This window comes from Leuciscus leuciscus (assembly GCF_965113295.1).
Source record: "Leuciscus leuciscus genome assembly, chromosome: 18".
Taxonomy (NCBI): Eukaryota; Metazoa; Chordata; class Actinopteri; order Cypriniformes; family Leuciscidae; genus Leuciscus; species Leuciscus leuciscus.
The window spans coordinates 11,725,975-11,749,769 of NC_138742.1; the positions used below are offsets into that span (position 1 = coordinate 11,725,975).

Here is a 23,795-nt window from a genome sequence, read left to right on the forward strand (position 1 = left end):
TTGCTGTTTATAATATTAGAAAATAAAGTCTGTCTAGCTTTGCCTAGTTCCATATTGAAAGCATGAAGGCTGTCTTTATAGATGTTATAATGGACTACAATAGTAAGTCATTTTTAGAATATTGAGTTTTTGTCATATAAAAATTCATTCATTAGGAAATGACAGCTTAAATGCAACACAAGCCCCTCCCCCCTTGTTAATGTTTACGCCCCCCCCCCCCCACCTGCTGATTGGCTACAATTTTGGTGCTCGGTCCAATCCACTTTCAACAGCGTTTCTCAGAAATCACTTCTGAGTGATTAATAATTTAATTATTAATAATAGCCTATATTAATAAATAAAAATTATCTATAATACTTAGTATAATAAGTATAATAAGATCCACTTGGATAATCATGTGTTGATATGTTTTGACAAATTCAGTACTAGTCACTTTTACTATATTGAGATCTTTCATCTTATTAAGGAAAATGTAATTCTTTAGTAAATGGCATACATGCATAAATGGAAATAATAATGCTCAGCTGGTCACGTAGGAACCCCCTCTCAGAGCGGCACGTCCCGCAGGGAATGCTACAATATGTACAGTGAGGACTGTTCACCCAGCAACGGCATTGTTAAAACACAGCTGTTAGAAAACCAGCTTGACCACGAGAGATGAGAACTGAAAGGAATGTTGCACATTTCATGTGATGTATAGTAAAAATGTCTCTCTTTGTATTAACATGGCATTTCACATGTTTTGTCAACCAACGATAGGCAGGTTCTTGTCTCAGGACTTCTATGAAACTGGCAGAGCAGGTTTATTCTTTTACAAAATGCAAATGAATGAAAAGTAAAGCATGTACAGTATGCCAATATAAATATAAAATAGTATTCAACATGAACTGCTTGTTTTCCACTGTTTTTTTATTTTTTTAAAGAAATAATAAATAATATTAGTTTGCTTATTCCTAACTTTTCCCTTTCATGTGAGTGTTTTGTATCTTACACAAACATGTGAACACATTCTAACCTGCTAATACACATCTCTTCCACACACTACAGGCGTAGATTCCTCTCAGTGTACACGTTGTTCCCCAGAGGAATATTTTGGGCTTTCAGAAGGGTGTCATGGCTGGGGATTGCCAGTCCCTAACATTAGCCTTGAGTTTAAAAATAACCTCTCATCACATGAAATCAATAACGGTACTTAGATGTAACAGAGTGCGTGTTCGCGAAGTCATGCTCCTCTGGGATTATCACACTACTTGGCAAGTGTAATTGACACCATTCTCTCACCTGGACATGAGGAAAATCCTGCACCAAGGTAAAACGGAAACAAGTTGCTAACAGCACGGTGGTGACTACTTTACCAGCTACCAATATTCCGGGTTCACACTTCTAATATGTTGCAGAAAATAATTTTCCATTTTTTCCCACAGAATAAATTGGATTTCCTTCAGCCTGATTCTTAATCATTTCACTGGGTTTTTCCCCCCAACTTTTTTTCCATTATTAAAAACAAGCAGTCCCAGCCCGGGTGAGAAAATGTAACACATTACCATAAAAAGTAACTAATAACATAATTAAAAACGTTTTTAGGGACTAGGGAGTAACGCAATATTGTAATATAACTAGTTACGTTTTTAGGGAGTAACGCAATATTGTAATATAACTAGTTACGTTTTTAGGGAGTAACGCAATATTATAATGCATTCCTTTTAAAGGTAACTTTACCCAACACTGTTAATTAACCACTTTAGTTAACATAAACCAACAATTAACTAATAAATATTCTAAAGCATATATTATTCTTAGTTAATGCTATTTTCAACCTTTACTAATACATTATTTAAATTATTAATAGTGGTATCTATTAATATTTATTGTGCCTGAGCTAAAATGAACTAACAATGAACAGTTTTTATTAACTAACATTAACAAAGATTGAAAAGTCCTGCTGAGTGTATTTCAGCACTCTTGGCACGACGCTCTGCCAATCTTTTTGAAGGATGGGAGCAAACTGTTGTATAATATTATTTATCCTGTATAATGTCAAAAGGATGTGTCATGTATCAGAGAAGATCAGTAGCCTCTTCTAGGAGAGTAACTGTAAACCAGCAATTACATATGTTCTAGAAAGCAAAAGGCTGAAGGAGCATTTCTCGGCACTGCTGGCATGAGGATGTGTATCATCTACAGATTCATGGCTGATGAAAGCAATGCAGTCATCAGTGCAATTAAAGTACAACATGATTGCTGTTTAAACATTCAAATAGTTCAAACAACATAACGTTATGTAAGATTAAGCATTATGTACAGTGAGGAAAATAAGTATTTGAACACCCTGCTATTTTGCAAGTTCTCCCACTTGGAAATCATGGAGGGGTCTGAAATTGTCATCATACAGTAGGTGCATGTCCACTGTGAGAGACATAATCTAAAAAAAAAAAAATCGAGAAATCACAATATATGATTTTTTAACTATTTATTTGTATGATACAGCTGCAAATAAGTATTTGAACACCTGTCTATCAGCTAGAATTGTGACCCTCAAAGACCTGTTAGTCTGCCTTTAAAATGTCCACCTCCACTCCATTTATTATCCTAAATTAGATGCACTTGTTTGAGGTCGTTAGCTGCATAAAGACACCTGTCCACCCCATACAATCAGTAAGAATCCAACTACTAACATGGCCAAGACCAAAGAGCTGTCCAAAGACACTAGAGACAAAATTGTACACCTCCACAAGGCTGGAAAGGGCTACGGGGAAATTGCCAAGCAGCTTGGTGAAAAAAGGTCCACTGTTGGAGCAATCATTAGAAAATGGAAGAAGCTAAACATGACTGTCAATCTCCCTCGGACTGGGGCTCCATGCAAGATCTCACCTCGTGGGGTCTCAATGATCCTAAGAAAGGTGAGAAATCAGCCCAGAACTACACGGGAGGAGCTGGTCAATGACCTGAAAAGAGCTGGGACCACCGTTTCCAAGGTTACTGTTGGTAATACACTAAGACGTCATGGTTTGAAATCATGCATGGCACGGAAGGTTCCCCTGCTTAAACCAGCACATGTCAAGGCCCGTCTTAAGTTTGCCAATGACCATTTGGATGATCCAGAGAAGTCATGGGAGAAAGTCATGTGGTCAGATGAGACCAAAATAGAACTTTTTGGTCATAATTCCACTAAACGTGTTTGGAGGAAGAAGAATGATGAGTACCATCCCAAGAACACCATCCCTACTGTAAAGCATGGGGGTGGTAGCATCATGCTTTGGGGGTGTTTTTCTGCACATGGGACAGGGCGACTGCACTGTATTAAGGAGAGGATGACCGGGGCCATGTATTGCGAGATTTTGGGGAACAACCTCCCTCCCTCAGTTAGAGCATTGAAGATGGGTCGAGGCTGGGTCTTCCAACATGACAATGACCCGAAGCACACAGCCAGGATAACCAAGGAGTGGCTCTGTAAGAAGCATATCAAGGTTCTGGCGTGGCCTAGCCAGTCTCCAGACCTAAACCCAATAGAGAATCTTTGGAGGGAGCTCAAACTCCATGTTTCTCAGCGACAGCCCAGAAACCTGACTGATCTAGAGAAGATCTGTGTGGAGGAGTGGGCCAAAATCCCTCCTGCAGTGTGTGCAAACCTGGTGAAAAACTACAGGAAACGTTTGACCTCTGTAATTGCAAACAAAGGCTACTGTACCAAATATTAACATTGATTTTCTCAGGTGTTCAAAAACTTATTTGCAGCTGTATCATACAAATAAATAGTTAAAAAATCATACATTGTGATTTCTGGATTTTTTTTTTTTCGATTATGTCTCTCACAGTGGACATGCACCTACGATGACAATTTCAGACCCCTCCATGATTTCTATGTGGGAGAACTTGCAAAATAGCATGGTGTTCAAATACTTATTTTCCTCACTGTATATGCTTGCGATGAACTTCAGATGTGCTTTATTGTACAGAGGAGAGACACAATCAAACAAACATTGTTTCATGTTTTTCATCAAGTATGCAGGGTAACACTTGAAAGTCACATTTGTGCATTTACTTTCCTGCTACTTTGGCATTCAAATAAGTTATGCTATTAGGGACTTAAATGCAATATAACATAAAAAACACAATGAAATGTATGTGCATATAATGCTATTCCTTAATGAAATTATGCACACAATTTTTTTTTTTTAAACAATTCTGAACCTGTGCACATTTGTATCTCCAATTTGTAAAAGTGCATGGCTATACCAAAGCAGACATATAGCTAATTAATTTGCTTTTTTAATTGATTAAAGTGACCTATGCAATACTTGCAAAGTCTTAAATGATTTCACAGTCACACTTGGTTAAGCTACTGCGATTTTGCTATGACATGTTTTATAACTAAAAATGAGTTTTCAAATTAAGCATTCTAGGTGAACTGACACTGTCTGGAGTCTACAAGCCTAGGTACAGCCAGAGCCATATCTCTACATGGCTCAGGGTGCAGCCAATTACACTGGCAAAGCAAGGTAATACTGCCATCTAGCGTTCCGATGTAGATATACCCCCAAGTTATTTGAATACAGCATTAATATGTGGCTACGTACATAACTAGCCAAGCGAGATGGCTCTTCAAATACGAGTAAAACCCCACATTCATTAAATCATTTCATATTTTTAACAAACAATTTTCGACAGAGGATCGTCACTGCAGAATTGAAACTAGACCGTCTTCAACAAATGTCATTTTCACCACATCTCAAAACACTATGGCGAAAATATTGGTGGTGGAAATTTTATTTCACTCATTTTTGGACTCGTTTCTTGCTAAGGCTAATTTCATAGCTAGCATCCTAAATACGCACAAATAAACAACAGGCCTTTTACTTTAGGCCATTTTCACACTTTATGCAAACTGATATAAATTAGGCAATGTCTAGATTCGAAATGACGCACGAAACAAATATTCTGTTCACAAGTGATATTTACCTTGATGTATCTTGAATTTTCTTCACACATTTTATACGTAGGATAATTGTATTTTATACACACATTTTATATATAGGCGTTCTTAATAGAAATTGTGGTCATTACAAACAGCGAATTCAGAGCCATAATGCAGCTTTCGTGGTTACAGCATTTTGTTTGAAAATGCTTTCAAAACATAGTTATTTGTAGCCTACTCGCGTACTTTTAAGACACCCCATCTCTCCAAACCTCGAGGTCTGTGAGTTCAGAAGAAAGTGTGTGCGCGTGGCCGCGCCTCTCAGCGCGCGCTCAAAGGCGCACTGAAATAGCGGAGTGCGCGCTCTCCCAGACATCACTAAGATCGTTGCGGAGATGCTTGGATGTTGCATTCTATCATACAACACAAATAAATCAGACTATCTTCCACGTACCGACACCTAAACGACTGTTTGTTACTTTTAAAACATGATATCCATGGAAACGCACAAGTGACTTTGGAAAACCCGGTATCCTTTGGAAGTTTTAAAACATCAATAGCTACTCGTTGGACACGCCACAAAAAAATCGACATGAATGTTTCACACGGACTACTGAACCGGACGATCTCTACAGCGAAGCATCCTTTGGAAAGCGTCCGAGGATGCTGCAACTTCTCGGTGGTCACCACCAGCGACGGGTTCGGTTCACCGATTCAGGACGAGCGCGATCAGTTCATCATGCGTTTGGTGCAGATAGCGGTTCTCTGTGTGCTGTCACTGACAGTCGTTTTCGGCATCTTCTTCCTAGGATGCAATCTACTCATCAAGTCCGAGAGTATGATCAACCTGCTGGTGGAGGACAGAAGACCTTCCAAAGACGCGGAAATTATTATGATAGCTGCATGAGTGGAATAGACTGTGTGTCGGGAATCACCAGTGACTTAACTGACACAAACTGGTCATCTAATGAAAGACACCTGTTGGTATGATTTCCATGCCAGTGCTGAACTAAATGGATTTTTATAAAGGCCATTTCATCTTGAACCAGAACCTTTGACGACTGACTTTTTTTTAAAGATCAAACATATGTTGTGTTAAATATTTGTCTACATATTCAATCAAAACACATCACCTGAAACAAGAAGACCAGACAAAGATAACCAAATTCATTAATCCAGGAATGACAATTTCAATGTTTTGTATCTGATTTATGTGACTCATAATTTGCATATATTGATTCAATTGAAATAATTAGATAATTTTGAATGGGTTGGAGAAAGATCATTGTGTGAACTTGCATGCAAAAAAATGGATTGAAATTAAATTAAACATGAATTTCATTCTGCATTCTAAAACATTATTTTAGTTTCTAAAGGACATTTTTGGAATTTTTCAAACGGGACCTTTGAATCAGGCCGAATCAAAACAAACCAATTCATTATATAACATCTGTCCATCATGTTGTGCTGTGATTACGTTTCAGGTTTTTTACAAATACATGATTATTTTAATTATATAACAGATAATATATTAATTCGATATCTTCAATGAAAGACACCTGTTATCAGAATACACATATATATGAATATATTCAGCCTTTATGCAGGTCTGTCGAAGAGGTCCAACCATAAAGTGTCTTCAGCAGAGCAAGAATGTGAATCAAGTTCTATAAGAAAAGAATGAAAATTAATTAAAAGAAAGATGAGACAGTAAATGAGTTAACATACGGTGGAGGCCCGATGTTCCATCTATTCCTTTTGCCGTAGCTCGTAGCTGCATTACACCAGTTTGGTGCAAAGCTTTTAATACATTTCTTAGTAGCTGTGTAAAGTAAACTATACATTATGTAATTTAACCTGGCTCTCAGTATGCAAAGCACATTAACAAACTGCAAAAACAGCAGCCTTGCTTTATTTGGATAAATATCATTAAACCAAAACCTATAAGTAGCATTACGGAAATGTTGCATAATTCTCAAAAAATCCATTCGGTAAAACCCTGTCCTTTTTATTTGTACACACACACTGCTCTATAAAAGCATGACATCGTCACACAATGGTCAAAGCCATTCAATGCAATACATGTGACAGCTCACAACATGCCAAAGACGTTACTATAAAGTCACTGCCTTAAATATGGTGCTGAAATACAGTACACATTGGAGGACAAGGGGCCATAATCCAAATTAGAGATTAAGGCTGTGTGCTATATCACTGACCCCAATCCTAGGACATTCATCTCATAAGACCCCATCCGGACATATGTAACCATTCGCTGTTGATTTTTTAAATCTCAGTGCTTTTAATGAAGCTTGTAATGCACCACTATACCATATACATGTTGGATATAATACCATAAAGAACATTATTCAAGTTTATTCCGCTTTTCATTCATAAACAAAACATGACAAGGCCCAGGCAGTATCTATTTGAAAATAAATTATTACTTTTTTTTTTTAATCATTTTGTAAATCAACATTTATGTTGTTTAAAAAAGTCCGTTTCAAATTAATGAACTTTCTATTCATCAAAACGTCCTGAAAAAAAAATCTCAGTTTCCACCCAAATATTAGGCAGAACAACTGTTTTCAACAATGATGAGAAAAGATTCTTTACATCATATTATTAGAATGATTTATGAAAGATCATGTGACACTGAAGACTGGAGTAATGATGCTGAACATTCAGCTTTGCCATTACAGGAATCAATAGCATTAAAAAATAAATAATATACATGATATATACATATAGTTAAAATATATATATATTTTCAGCATTGTATACACATACACACACACACACACACTTAATCTCTAATTTGGATTATGGCCCTTTGTCCTCCAACGCAGAGTATAAGAAGAACACTAGACAAGCATGACCTTCAAGCTGGGACATCTTGCCAAATGCCACTCTTGACCAAGAACAACAAAAGGTCGACATGAATATGCTAAAATTCATTTGAATATCTGTGGTGTTATGGAATAATGTTTTATGGAGTGATGTGACCAAACTAGAACTTTTTGGTCAAACAGCTTTGCTGTTGCAGGAAGTGGAAATCTTGACTGTATGTAGAAAATCCTGAATTCTTCAAAGTATCAAGCCATTTTGGCAATGATGGTGATGCCTTCGGTGCACAGACTGAAGCTTGATGATCAATGGACTTTCCTGCAGGACAGCCATCCCAAAGTATACATCCAAATCTACTCAAGTTTGGTTCAGGGATCAGTCGTAGAAGGTTCTTGAGTGGCTGTACAGTGTACAAATGTTTAGAGCCAATTTGTTTTCATTTCTCATCAACTTTACATTCTCAGAATCACTCAAATGTGTATTAATAAACTTTCTATAATCGTTTACTGATGTCTTATTGTTTCTTTAAAAACAAAACTATTGCAGATTTCACATGGGCCTGTCTAGAATGAATGTATATATAATGGGTACATATCTTTTATACACATCTACTGTTTAAAATGTTTTAAGTTATGAAATAAAAAATATAAACTTTTATAAGTCTGCATATCTTATTTTTCTTCTCAGAATATCACAAAGATCATGATGAAGCTAAAAAGAGAGAATCTTGTTACGGGTTCTCATGAATTTTCCTCAGAGAGGCACTGAATGATTGATGCCGTGATTGCTTTATATTTCTTCAGCCCTTCTTTAAAGATAGAGGGAGAGCGAGTGCAAGCATGGATGAAAGGAATGGAAGAAAAGGTCACTCCCGGTGGTAGTGGCTGTCAGACAGCGGTACGGTCCTGAGAAGTGACGTGGCATTACGAACTGACAGAGCTATAGAAAGGCTATGGAACGGGAAATGTCAGAGTATAAAAGAAGGGGAAAAAACGTGAGGTCCCTACAGTACATGTTAGCATTAAAAAAAAGGGACTAGGTGGGTTTGCAACCACCTTAACTGTTACACAACAAGCGATTGTGTAAAACTCAAGGAGTTTTATAGTAGTACACAGGAAGTCACTGTTTGCCACCAAACCTCACTGAGAAAAACACAATATAAAAGATACACTAAACTACTTAGGGGTGAATCCAAAACCATTCACCATCTGTGAAATCTCTTCTTTTTAGATCATATCTGACAGCTTTAACTCCCCAAAAGTAATCAGTATTTTCATTCATCGTTGACAGATGTTATACAAAATCAAGGCTCTGCTGAAAAGCCACAAGGGACAAGGTCTAAAAAAAGCCTCTCTGGAGACTAACTGCATAACTTTGGGAGTAAAACTTGCTGTGTTTAATCACACCATCTCACTTCAGTAACCCTAGACTGACACTCTACATTCTCTACACAGAATCCTTCATTTGGAAGAATTCTAGAGTATAGTTCTTTGGAGAAGTTCTGGTGTCATTAATGTGTTCGCACATATGAATGATTGAATTTGCACTGTCGCAGAGCCGTTATATATTTAGCAAAATCTTAGTATGTGATAACTGTAATTGTGGTAAAATAATGGGTGCGCTCATCATTGATGCCTGCATGTTTTGGCTCCATGATACACACTGTATTGAGTAAAAAGACTAGTGTATTAATTTTTTCAATTACATCAGTTATCTGTTGAATAAGCCAAATTATTAGTGTTCCACAAAAGCATCTCTTATTACTGAAAGCATTGGAGACAAACAACATATTGGCCAGTAGTATTTCAAGATCTTAAAATAGACTTTAACTGAATGATGTTTTAGTATGGCATTAATCATACTCCCACAGATGCTTTAATAACTGACATGAGACACCGTGATGTCCAGACAGTGAACCTGGCCGCTCTCTCTCATCCTTTTTAATTCAGTTATTTTGTCAAGACATCTTTGTTGGTATTGTTCTCTCTCCCGAATGCCTATCTCTGTTTTGCATGCACAAATGCAAATGCTCTAATACGATCCCCGTCGACCCACGAGGCCCAGACTTTCGCTCAGCATTTGGGAGTAACAGCTGCAATACCTTTCCATCACAGTCAGGACAGAGCGACCCATCACTCCAGTGGTGTGTGAGGAACAGGAAGTGACAGACTGTTTTTCCCCCCCATCCCTTCCTTTTTGTTCAGTCCAATGAGTCTAAATGTGATTGACAGCAAAAGGCATTTTAAGCCCAGCCACAGTTCTGCAAAGCGAAAATGTTTGTACAGCACACCAAATCTTGCATAACAAGATTTTAATGACAATTGACAGCTTGAGTTACTGGTTGCGTATAGTTATACATTTTATTTTCTGATGAAAGGCATGCTATAAAGTTTTATGGGTGTTTATATCAAGGTCATCAGAAGTAGACATAAGCTTTGCTTTGAAATAATCCTAGGTTTTGTATTTGAGTGCAAAACGTGCTTGCATTTCTTAAAATCTTCCATATGTGGAAAAGTTATAACTAATTATTAAAGTTTTATTTATTTTTATTGTTCTCTCCATTTACTGCCCATCAGATGTAGGCCTAGGTAACATTAAAACAATATTACAGCAATATTCTTTTTTTTTTTTTTCTACAATCGACAAGATGCAAGATGGTGTGAGTTGTGTTTGTATGAAACAAGACACCGCGAGTCAGTGGAGTGATACTAGAGACACGCCAGTTTTAGTTACCTGGAAAAACTGTATGCCATGATTGACCAATCAGAATCAAGTATTCCAGAAAGCTGTGTGATAAATGACAAAAACAATCATGTTAAATAGTAAGATAAGGCAACTTCTGACTCTTAAGAAACAGTGATGTAATCAAATTCTTGCTGGATGTCCACCCACTGGCTCTGCATGACTGTGCTTCCCATGGGTTTCTGTCATAAATGTCTTGCTGAACCTTTTCAAACTGCAGCACGTCGAGTCCTGCTGAGCGGCCCTTTCATAGTGCTTACGCAGATCGTGACCCAGACAGTGCTGAGACTTCGACCTAAGCTCTAAGTCCTTCAGTTATCATTTGCATGCAAATAATGAAACTTTATTAAGTGTCCTTGCCCAACTGATTTTACCATCTGTGCTTCAAGAACACTAACAAGTAGAGAGATCCAAGTAAATATTGAATGTTTTAAGTGCATGACATCGATTTAAGTGCATCACTGCTCGGCATTAATTGAGGTAACAGGAAACATAAGTTGCACCAGACAAATAGCTAAAGTAAGGCTATGTTCATACTATTTTTGCAGTATGCAGTTTGTATAACGTGAACCGATGTATCTGTACAAATAAAATATACAGATGATTTATACATTTGCCAAAATATGCCACAGTGCAATGTGCTTAATACCTTCCATGATTTAATAGATCAAATTTCATGACTTGATCAAACAACCAAAGATTATACTTTAAAAATCACACAAGACTATGTGACCCTGGATCACAAAACCAGTCACAAGTTGCACGGGTATATTTGTGGCAATAGCAAATACAATTGTATGGGTCAAAATTATCGATTTTTCTTTTATGCCAAAAATCATTAGGATATTAAGTAAAGATCATGTTCCATGAAGATATTTTGTAAATTTCCAACCATAAATACAGTATATAAGAAATTTATTTTTGTGAGTGGATGCAGCACAATCACGAACATAAATGGACAACTTTAAAGGCGATTTTCTCAATGTTAATTTTTTTTTTGCACCCTCAGATTCCAGATTTTCAAATAGTCGTATCTCGGCCAAATATTGTCCTATCCTAACAAACCATTCATCAATGTAAATCTTATTTATTCAGCTTTTATGTGATGTATTAATCTCAATATAGAAAAATCTACAGGTTTTGTGGTCCAGGGTCACATATGAATTAAAAAAATTCCGATGGTCCACTAAAGACATTCTACAAACTATGAGTAACTTTGCAACTACTGTACATGTCAACTAACTCTCAGTAGAGTATTAGTAGACTGTAAGGTTAGAATTCGGTGTTGGGGATCGGGTAAGGAGAATAAGTCCATGCAAGCATGTAGTTGCAAAGTTACTTCTAGTCAGTAGAATGTCTGTTGGGGGACCATCAAAATACAGTTAGCAGATATTAAGCAGACAAGTCTATTAATACTCTAATGAGAGGTAGTTGATATGTAGTTGTAAAGTTATGTTATAGTTAGTATAAAGTAGACCACTGAAATAAAACATAAAATTTTAATGTAAAAAGTTTGAGATGAGAACTGGATGCCACTTACTGAATTATACATGCAACGCAGTAATGTGACACTGCAGCATTCTACATTTCATTGCATGTGTTCCGTTTAGGCTTTGATAAATTATAATTATGGCATTAAATGTCACACTTATGACATAAAAGGTCAAAATAAAGACACCAAGTCAAAACCATGACATTAAAAGTCTAAATTATGGCATTAAATGTCACACTTATGACATAAAAGGTCAAAATAAAGACACCAAGTCAAAACCATGACATTAAAAGTCTAAATTATGAGTCAGTCGAAATTACATAAGTCATAAATGAAGAGATATAAAAGGTCAGGTATGACAGTTATAATTTACTAGGCTTCCATAGGTTTCATGTAGCTACAACTATCACAATTTTATTTTTTATTTTTTTCAAAGTATGTTCTGTGAAGTATGCAGTGAGATAAGTTTTCACAAAAAAAAAAAAAAAAAAGACACTGAATTATTAAGTTCTACTAAATAACTATTACTGGTCCAGTAAACAGCATTGAAACGCTAATGTTAGGCGCTCTCTGATGTAACTGTAAAACGCCGACAGAACGGAAAGGCAAAGCATGGGCTGGTAGAATTGCTCTTTGGGGAAAATTAATTGAAGGACAGAATATATTTGCACCTCATGAATACTTTACAGCATTCCAGAGAAAGGGCATTCATACAAGAATACTATATTTTACTTTAGAAGATGCATTCATGTCCAATTTTATCAACTAGGAAAAGCCTATTAATGACCCCCATTAAAATCCAGATGAATGAGACAAAAACATTAGTTCTACATTATTGCATTATTTTTCTTTCAGCATAGCTGACAGGCTGAAGTGACCCATTTCTAGTCAGCTCCACACATAGCGGTCCCATTCTGCAGAGTGTCATTGATGCAAGGCACAGACTAATGATGAACCGACACGCTCGCGTCAAAGCACACAACGCTGAGCAAATGGAAGCGTGTGAGAGACTAGCATGACGCTGGGTAATTTCAGCATCTGTTACAGGACAGAAAACCAGATGCAAATGAGGGGTCTTTATTGTGAGTCACGTTGCAGTATGTCTTGCATGTAATCGGATTAGCTTCTACTTTAGTTAGGGTTTAAGATTAAAGAATTGAGGAGAGGGGCAATGTTCTTTCCCATATTAATGAGCTACAGGTGAAAAATGCTCTGGTTCCATCAAGTTATTTGTGGCATTTCCCAAATACCATTCATGAAACTATATTATAAAAATAAAATAATGCGAGAAATGTACTGCTCAAAATTTGATGGAAATGAATGCAGTAGTAGTAGTACACTCCTGTTCAAAAGTTTGGGTCAGTGAGAACTCTTGAAAGTAATTCATATTTTTATTCTGGGATGCATTAAATTGATCAAAGGTGACAGTATACATTTATAATGCACCAAGTTTTTTTTCTTTTAAACTTTCTATTTATCAAAGAATTCTAAAAACAATGCATCATGTTTTCCACAAAACATATACAGCAGCACAACACTTTTCAAAATTGATAAGAAATTGTTTTCAAATATTTAAATAATTTATTTTAAGTTGTAGTAATAGTTCATAATATTGCTGTTTTTACTGTATTTTTGATCAAATAAATGTAGCCTTGGTGAGCATACCAAACTTTTAAATAGTAGTGAGTGTATTTTAAATGATAAAAAAAAAAAAAAAAAACAGTGACCAAGTTTCATAATTCTTAATTCTTGTAGCCATTTATAGTTAATTTAAAAGGCCCTGCAGTGACATTTGTATATGTACAAATATTCCAGGCTGTCTAAAAACAATAAATAAAAAAAACAACAACATAAAATGCATGTATAATTATACAAGCATAAAAAAAAAAAAAAAGTTACAATAAAACAGATAAAATTAAATTAAATATCCTATGACGTATAGGATATCATCTTGTAGGAAACTGCTTGAATTTCAATCAACCGAAGACGCACAAGAAAACATTCTTGGCATTGCATTGCATTGTATTTCATTTGCTCACACATGCCGAAAGTGCGAAGTTTAAAAATGAAACCGAGATTGTAAACTGCTCCTTGAAGCAACAGTGCATTTCAAGATGCGCTACACAGCTGTGTTTAACAGGCCCACAGATACAGAGACGCCAGAGGGGGCGAGCAACCAGTCCTGCCCACACAAACGCAAGCACACACACAAAGTCATTTGTGCAAATGTCTGTTGTCAGTACAGCTAGCAGGGGAGAGCTGGTGTGGCCAGCTGTCTGTGCGGGTTAAACGAGGCACGGGAGATGAGGAAGAGGGGGCAGACCTGTGGCCCTGCCACACCAACTCATGCTACATTCATATTGACAGACACAGGGTTACACTAGCCATCGCCTCAGTGACTCAAACCAGCCACTGTAACGGAAAAAAGGACAGAACGTTCACGCACTAATTAAAAACGCTCAAAAAGCGCACTGTGAAAGAACATCAGGTTCTCACAAGTTTAAAAGAAATTGCAATAATGACTCCTTACTGTAATACAAAGTGGATAATTAAAACAAATGAAATGGCTGCTAAAACACTTCCTTTTCAAAATAATAGTTAATTTTACTTTAATCCGTTAGCTATCAAGAAGCCACCATTGTTAATGTCTGATAATTGATTAATTGACAAATTGTATTTTATCTGCATTTAAAAACATTCAATATATTTCACAATGTACTGCAAAGTGTATAAATGTATTCTATACTTCATGTGCAAGAGGTTTAAAGCTTGGGTAACACTTAAGGTTTCATTTAAGAACAATGAACTCAACACTTTTTAACCTTAATGTTTATTTCAGAACTTTCTAAATTTTTTTAAAACAAAGTTGCATCTTATTTACTGCACTGTGAACTAGTTTTATTAACTAGCATCAACAAAGGTTCATAAATACTGAACAAATATATTGCTCAATTTAGTTCGTGTTCACTAATGCATTAACCAATGCTAACAAATGAGACCTTACAGTAAAGTTTCACCAAAATGTTAAAATTGTTTTGTTTTTTTACATTATCAAAAAAGCAATGTCAACTGTAAATTACTAAGTATTACAATCTCATTAGCGCAACTTATTAAAAATCACTCAGGTAACAATTTCAGTAAATATGGTTATATGTGAAGCTAAATTAATCAAATCCTCAAAAGTAATGATTATATTTTTTATTTCAATCTGTTGCTTTAACTGCATGGTAAAAGAAATGCAACAGACAGACGTTTACACTTAAAGAAACCTTTAATGAATCATACAGGTCAAAATTAAAGGTTACCATTGCTGGGAAATGCAAAAGAGTCTTAACAAATAGTCCAGAAAGATTTCTTCTTTGAAAGATGAAATACTAAAATGTATAAGGGGCTAGCCGGTTACAGATGTGCATTAACTTTTAGAAAATAGGAAAAGGGAAATATTTTTTATTATTTCACAACACTTCAAAATTAAAAGCTTTAAAAGATAAGTAGACTATAAACAGGTTAAGCTAGAAACCACACAGCGCTTAATGTATTCTAAAAAGTAAGCTTTTCTGCTGAAGTCCGTCCAGTGGTGACATATCCTTAGTAAAAAGAGGGGGAAAGGTAATGTATGAATGACAATGTTTCCACACACAGAAAAAACAAAACAAAACAGAACTGTTTGAATCAGGTAAGAGTGCTGCTGCCATCTACTGGTGCATTTGTAACTCAGAAGAGCACTTGTTTAAAAAAAAAAAAAGAAAAAAAAAAAAGAAGAGTTGTGACCCAAATTAGGCCTATATACTAAGCACTATGTATGTAACCATCTAATGTATAAATGTTGCAAGGTTATTTTGTCATTCAGCATTGGAGTCTGATAGCCCCTTTACTAGGTTATTAAACCTTCGACAGTTGAGTCCATGAAGCGTCCAATGTTCCACACAAAATCACATACTGTCTGTACCACAGTATGTCCCACATTTGAATTTGAACTTCACGACCGATTTACAAAACAAAAAAAACGTTCTATTTAATATGAATGAAATTCAGACATGGAACATCTTGCCATGTGACGTCACGTGAGTCTCTTCATAGTAGGGATGTGCATCTCCATAACTGAGGCCGATGCGATACACGAAGCATAGCCAACGGCACATTAAAGATGCATATGAAGCAGCTACTGACGCGATACACCCTGTGGCCTCATGGGATAGTGAAGTGTCAAGCAAACGTGCACTTCAGAATCTCACCGGTAGTAGTAAGTCATCCAGGGACTTCGTCGAAAGTTTTGAATATTATGCATTCGGACATACCACTCCGTTGGCATACTGTTTTTCGCATACTAATTAGTAGGGAAGCATTCCATTTCAGACGCAGTGTTGTTTTTTTGGTTAATTAACTCAGGGTGTCTACAGATATAAACAAGTAAAATTTAAGACTTTTTAAGACCTTTTTAATGCCACTTTGAATGAAATTTAAGACCAAACCTGTGATGGAAATACATATTATATTACATGCGTATTAGATTTTTAATTTGAGGGGGGAGTTTAGACTTTTTCTTTTATTTATTACATGTATCTGGCCTAAATGTATGCTCACTCATTGCATTTTTACAATGGGGTAATTTTGGTCTTAAGAATTTACACAACACAAGGAAGCTTGATTTCAATCTTTGAATTAAATTGAAAAAAGTAGCACAAATAAATACAATAGAATAAAGATACCAATAAATAGAAATAAAGAGAAAAGTTTTTGCTTAGGTCTAACACTAGTATTCAGAAATACTACAGAGACTGAATAAAGTAATCAAATGTAAAATAACACTGGGTAGTATTTTAGTCCTGACTAAATTAAATACATAGGCTATTAATCCTGATTCCTTAAAATGAAAGCTATGGTTTGTTGTTTTGACAACCAAATGAATGACAGACACATATGGCTGCTGTCCCTTTAAGAGCTAGTGCACGGATCCTGTGTTCATTATACGGTCACGTGCGATTTATGCTTATTTAAGACATAACCGACTGTGTTTAGAGGATACTCACCAAGACCGAAATTGACATCATTTTCGCATGTTTTTGACTGTTAAAGCGATAAAATCCACGAAAAATAACTTTTGTTACCCACGAGCTGTTTGTGAGGCGGCTTTACTCTATGTATGTGTGCAGAAAAAAACCCATCTCTCTCAGACAGCGCGCAAGTACTGAATAGTTTCAAATCGCGTGAATGTTTAATCAGGTAAAACTTTAAAAGACGTGCAAATGGTAAAGTTACTTATGATGCAATGCTGGCCCGATTATGCAAGTGACAATTCCGTCTATCCCGACTCCCGAAACGCGAGAGTGTATTTTTACCTCAGTATGTTTCTTCTGGGAGTTTTTTTGTTTGCCGTTAACTTATGCTCATTTGTTTTGATTTCTTCCTATAAAATCTATCAAAGAGACAAGCAGCGCGAGCCTCAACAGCGTTACCAGAAAAAGCCTACATTATCATTATCAATAGCTGTTTATGTAATAAAATCTGAATCATTCTCGCGATTCGATACTTCACTTGTTATTTGACGGATATTAGGTCCGTCAGACTGGAGAAATTTTAGCGGTAACGTGACCAGAAATATTTAAGACCTATCGAATCTGAATTTAAGACATTTTAAGACTTTAAGGCCTTTTTTTAGGAAAACTTTATTTAAGACATTTTAAGACTTTTTAAGGACCCGCGGCCACCCTGTAACTGCACCATCTGGGTATTTAAAGTGTACTTTCTCTTTTTGGAATTTTCAGTGTGAAAACACTACCCACACTATTTATAATACAAGAAAAGTGTATGCAAATTGGGATGCAGCTCTGGTTCAAATTTAGAGTGTTCAAGTGCTTACAGAGTTTCCATGGCAGAGTCCGTGGTGCCCGTAGTCCATCGGATAAACTGATGGTGGTAGATGGCTCTGGCCTAACAAAAACATGAGCACAAATCTCCGTAAAGCAAATATTACACATTTTGCCATTAAATACACTTCTATACTGGCTTATTGTGTAGAGACAACTGTAAACAAACTATTTCGAGGTTAACTTCTCCAAAAAACAATGCTCAGAAACTGCTTGTTCACCTGTTTGTCCAGGATGGTCGTTTTGAAAAGCATTTTTTGCAATTCCATTTGTGATGCAGAAATAACTGAACGCTTCAAATAAACAATTTATATGCCCCTTTTTCAATTTGTACAGTACATATACTTGTGGTTAGTGTTATAGGAATCAAACTTAAACACACCATCTTGAATATATGTGCCATGACTAAAGATTTTCAAAACTCCATATAAACGGACTTCGGATGTATAAATGTTATAAGAAATAAAGAAAAGAAAAAAAGCACAAAGACTCACCTGTTTTGAGCAAGCTGATTGTTGGATTCACCCCAGACAAACAAGGCAGCATTATCATCAGCCTCTGCAATCACATGCCCCCCCAAAAAAGGAATCATCCAGACAGTGGGGATTTATTCATTTGAACCAAAACCAAACACATAATTCAGAAACCATACATCGTAAATAAGGTAGATATACAGTAGAGACCTAGAATAAGAACTGTGGTGGATTTTTAATGAATACAAATAGTAAACTGTATATCAAACTAATATTAACTAACGTCTAACCTTACTTCCTTTTTAGGCTAACTAACACTTTGAAACAATGTACTAAAACGTTCTGTCCTGTGTTTTTGAATGCTGTATGTTGTTGCCATACCCCTTTGACTTTGGTTGTGCGAGTAAAAATAACAAATATGGGAAATGAAACTAGACAGAGGACTAGGTTAGAACCTTGTGATTAACAACGAAGTAATCATTAAAACAAAGTTTGCTTTACCTAGTAACAGAAGGGTTTGCATATGAAGAACCAATCAAATTCATATAATTTTGCCATACCCCCCTATTCTATAAAAACTGTTGTATTCGTGTTAGCTGGTGGGATTCTCAATGGAATTTGTCTGAGATCATCCGGCCTTGCTTCTTCTTGGGAGATGCTCTGGAGAACTGCTCTGAGATCTCCCGGCCATGATTAAAGCATTTAAAGGACATTTGCTGAAGTCTGTTTGTCGATCATTGCTGCGCAGCAGGAAAGCTAGTTAGGGAAGCAAGTTAGTTAGGTAGACTATATATTAAACATCGATTGGAAACGACCCAGGTAGACTACATGGGGAACGTTGATTGGAGACGATCCAGGTAGTTAGGTTTAGGGAAAAATCTACGATAGAACAAATGCATAAAAAAAAAATATATATGTATGGTCACAGACCTGTTTCCCAGTCCTCATTAGGTGAAGGGTTTGTGCAGGTGTTAATGGGCACCTGGAACTTCTCCAGGACCTCTATATTCCCTGGACAAAAAAAAAAAGATTGACAAAACGTGTATTAATGCATTTAATGTAAAGATCACAGATAAAATTAATTTTAACGGCTTTATAAAATAAAAAAAAAGACCTTTTGATTTCACCATTTCAGTTCAGTTTAATCTTAATTCATTAAAACATGCACAATAATAAAGTTTCCCAAAAAAAGTCACATTGCATGACCATTTAAATGACCTGCCAGATATATAACTTTAAACCTAACATTTAGAACTCATTCAAGTTTAATTTGTAATATTTAAGCTACAAATCTTCTGTGACAACTTTAAAAGGACTACCACATTTTTCTAAGAATAACATTTCAAAAAGTGTAATTTAAAGGGATAGTTCACACAAAAATAAATTACTCACCCTCATGTAGTTCCAAACCCGTAAGACTTTCGTTCATCTTTGGAACACAAATTAAGATATTTTGATGAAATCTGAGAGCTTTTTATCCCTCCATTGACAGCTCCTATGCAACTACTACTATGACACTTAAATTTCATAGAGATTGTAAAACTAATGCGTATAAATTGAACGGTTTAGTCCAAATATTCTGGAGACTTGATCGCTTTGTATGATGAACAGATTAAATTTAGGCTTTTCACATTTAAACACTGATCAGAGACAGGCATGAAAACTGGTCAGGGGTAAAAAAGGTGAGAGGGATATGGCAGCAAAAAATCCAATCCCATCCATATATATATATATATATATATATATATCACATTTTTAAAAACAAGGTTACCACAGTGCTGCACAAAGAATAAATAGAAAATATAACACATAAAACATGGGGGCCATTTTAATGTGTGGAGGCAAGTATTTACACAAAACTCACAGCATGATTATTTTTTCTTTTTCGCCTGAACCAGAATCTCAAGTGCCCGTTTTCTCTGTTTAGCAGCATGTCTCAGCCTTGCCCTCTTCAGCTGCCTGGTTTTTTTTTTAGATCCTGAGCACTTTTTTTGTGTACTTCTACTTTAAGTAGTTTTTAAAATCTATAAGTTTTTACATTTTACTTTAGTACGTTTTGATTGAAGTATTGTACTTTACTACATTTTAAATCATATCCGTTACTGAGTAAAAAAAAGAAAAAAAAATACAAGAGGGGAGGAAAAAATAAAAAATAAATTAAAAAGCGCTCCGGAAACTACTGCAAGGGCGGGAGAACTGGAATCCAGTCATGCAAATTGAATTTACAGTATAGGTACTTGCACAACGATTTCAAAATTCTCATATGCTTTTTTTCGTATTCGTCATTCGGTGGCTATGAATTGTCAAAACACCATTGAAAATGCTTGCTACGGATGCGAAAAACTGATGCGAAGCAAGACGTGAGGTCATATTAATTTTTAACATGCGAAAATTTCGGACCCAAATTTCGTACTCAGTGTGCAAGGACCTTAACGCAGATGTCACGTAAAAGACGCAAACTGATGGATAGATAAATAAAATCGAAAGTAGAGCCGTGCACTAAGTCAAAATCGCGACATGGTCTGTGAATATTAAAGCACAAAAAGACTATATACACTCGCTTGATCTGCGTGTCTCTGTGGGAATGAGCTGCGCCGCTTTGTCTATACATACTCAAGCTTAAGGTGTTTTCAGTGTCTCACAAACAATACGAGGGCATGAATACATGGACATAAAATAAATTTCATAGGACTCTATTATTCTTAAACATTTTAATAAATTATCGTTAAAAATAAGTTGTTGATCTGATTCATTATCAATTATTGAATTTAGTTGATTAGACAAGTTTTATTGAAATTAATAAACAAAAACCAAATGGTTTTCGAGTTTGTTATAATAAAAGCATTTGTTCAACCAAAAAAAACGTTTCATTCATTTAACTGTCATTTTGTCAGATAATAATAGTAACAACCATAATTGAATAATACCGTTTATTTAATAATTGATCAATACTGTAAACTGTGATCATTTCTTGGATGGTTATCATACTATGAAAATCTACAACCTGGGAGAGTCCAACCAGGTTTGAAACAACTTGAGGGTGAGTAAATGACAGAATTTTCATTTTTGGGTGAACTATCCCTTTAATAGGATATTCATTTGTGTTCCGAAGATGAACGAAAGCCTTACTGGATTGGAATGACAAGAGGGTCACATTCACACATGCAACACTAACCCTCTTCAGCGTTCAGAGACCTCTTGTCCTCGCAGTTTGTTATGTGATGAGACAACTCATGCTTGCGAATCAAGTGTCTGGCATTGAAGGGGCAGGTCTTCAGCTCACTGGCCAGTTTGGGGTGGTTCTGAAACAGATTAAGTAGACATGTAAAATTAAAACAAACCAAGGCAGCAGCATTTTCACAATTTAAATAAATGCATGAAACAAATGAAGAACGTTTCCCCTGCCATCACCGACCTTCCTGCACTTGAGAACATGAAAAGGGAAGCGAGAGGCTCTGATCTGGTGGTTTTTGTCATATGGGCACTGCACAATCCTGTTGGGGTCGGCATCATCAGTGCAAGTGTCTTCACCAAAAGCTTTGGAAACAAGATGCGCCATCAAATGCAACATAGAAACTGTACTTATTTGCTTCCAAAAGAAGCATATGATCAATTTTGATAAATTGATGAATGTGACTTGACTTAGCATTTACATGGACAGCAGTAATCTAATTATTGACCTTATTCTGAATAAGATAATATTCTGATTAAGGCGTTTATGAACTGCTTTTAGAATATTCCTTCCATGTTCCCGTTTTACATGTTATAACATAGATCGATTAATGCCACGCCGGCCGATGCGGCGAAAACTCGCACACGAATTTGAATAGTGTGACGGTGTAACGTTAACTTACATGCGTATAATACACTACGATAATGCGCCTAAATGCGAATACTCAAACTGTCTTCGATTTGTGTTTACTTCGATTATAACTTCAGCCGGAATGATGTAATCAGAAATAACATCGGAATATTGTTGTCCATGTAAACGTAGTGATATAGCAAGTCCAAATATTAAATTACCGCTCTGTTCATTCCAGCCGCGCGGTTGATTTTCAGAGTTTACTCCAGACGGGCCGACGCTGCTTCCGAATCTAAAAGTGGCCATGCTTGCTTCCTCTGGAGGTCTGGGTGGTTGTGGCCTTGCGTCTTCCGTTAGCTCTGATAAAAATAGCACCCTAAATGAAACACGCCAAATGTGAAATTAAACCAAATAAAACAACAGCAACACACTGATCAGTAGAAAAGCGGCACGTGCTGAGCAGGACGGTCAAACAAACCACTTGGGAAAAAGCGAGGCCAAAAGTCAGTGAATTTGAAACAAAAACACTCGCATTTAAAAAAAAACACACAACTGGAAATAATTTCGTAGTCTAAAAGCACTTAACTTACAACTTTTTTGTATTTTTGAGGAATTGCGCGTGCTCACCTGCTTATCTGCAGCCTGCAATCAATTGAGAATGTCAATCAATTGCTTTGAGTAACCCCAGAGTGCAGTCTGGACGATGGGGCGGGGCGACACTTTTAGGCGGGGCGACACGTGTCGCTCCGCCCACAACCGATTTAATACAGTAATCTAATTGGCGTAGACGCTTGAGGCATGAGCATGCGCATTCCTTTATGTACGAGTCTATGGTAGGAGTTTATGAATGATCTACGACAGAGCCATAGAGAGAGAGAGTTGCGACACTCTTTGATGTCGCCGCTATGGCTGTCACGTGGTTCATGTAAGCCCCAATAGTTCCAAAACGTACGCTGGCTGTCATGTTCTTCTATGGGACAGACAGCAGCGATTGCATTATTGAACGGTAAATATAAAATAAAACACACACCCAAGTACTTTTTCAGCTGTTATTGCATTATTGCATTTTGTTAATGTCAGTTTTGCATTTGGAGATAAGTTTTAGGCTATATTTTTGGAGGGAAAAGCTTAGTGTTCATGTTCGCATGGGTAGTAGCACTGGCTTTAGCGGCTCTAACTTAACTTTTCCATATCATTCATCTGATGATGGACGTCTCATGATATTTATTTTAGCACAACTGGGCTGTATTAGGCTATTGATTCCCGTGATTTTGCTTATAAATTTTGATTCAGCCATTAGCCTACCTTCGTGATCACGCAAAGAGGTCTGCCGTGGCGGTCCGTTCAGAATTCGCTTAGAAGCTAGCTCACTTCTTCTGATGAAAGTGGCCATCCCCCGGGACCACAACGTGAAACATGATCATGTTAAGACTAAGAATATTATTTTAAGATTAAGGCCATACACATTATCAAAACTATAACAGATTAAAAACGAATTTAAGCATGGCTGATACAAATGAAGGTTTTCAAATAAAATATTTTTTATTAAACAATGACAGACAACAAAAATGTGTGCTTGTGTGTGTGAACAAGAAAAACAAAAACCAGGGGCAGGTGATCCATGAAACAGACAGGACTGGTGATGGCCATAACAATC

The 23,795-nt window shown here is 36.3% G+C and overlaps 2 protein-coding genes across 2 annotated transcripts; one reads left to right on the forward strand and one right to left on the reverse strand.

The window, feature by feature from the left end:
• The first annotated feature begins 5,073 nt into the window (after positions 1-5,073).
• On the forward strand, positions 5,074-6,261 carry rprm3 (reprimo, TP53 dependent G2 arrest mediator homolog 3). Its single transcript, XM_082144375.1, has one exon. The coding sequence runs from the start codon at positions 5,508-5,510 to the stop codon at positions 5,820-5,822; it is 315 nt and encodes a 104-aa protein (XP_082000501.1). The 5' UTR covers positions 5,074-5,507; the 3' UTR covers positions 5,823-6,261.
• Positions 6,262-15,248: 8,987 nt separating this feature from the next.
• On the reverse strand, positions 15,249-22,785 carry gtsf1 (gametocyte specific factor 1). The gene is made up of 8 exons (XM_082146152.1): positions 22,766-22,785; positions 22,360-22,514; positions 21,752-21,873; positions 21,512-21,638; positions 19,267-19,347; positions 18,358-18,421; positions 17,857-17,927; positions 15,249-15,583 (listed from the first exon to the last, which is right to left on the reverse strand). Coding segments are annotated over exons 2-8 (552 nt in total). The 5' UTR covers positions 22,445-22,514; positions 22,766-22,785; the 3' UTR covers positions 15,249-15,581.
• Between the last annotated feature and the right edge of the window lie 1,010 nt (positions 22,786-23,795).

Excerpts from the sequence above, each read along its gene's own strand:
- rprm3 (XM_082144375.1), top strand. The coding sequence starts at position 5,508 with ATGAATGTTTCACACGGACTACTGAACCGGACGATCTCTACAGCGAAG.
- gtsf1 (XM_082146152.1), bottom strand. The coding sequence starts at position 22,444 with ATGGCCACTTTTAGATTCGGAAGCAGCGTCGGCCCGTCTGGAGTAAAC. Across the intron at positions 21,874-22,359 it reads CGGCTGGAATGAACAGAGCG|CTTTTGGTGAAGACACTTGC; the intron begins GTAATTTAATAT and ends TTGTTTCCAAAG. Across the intron at positions 19,348-21,511 it reads GTCTCTGAACGCTGAAGAGG|GGAATATAGAGGTCCTGGAG; the intron begins GTTAGTGTTGCA and ends TTTTTTGTCCAG.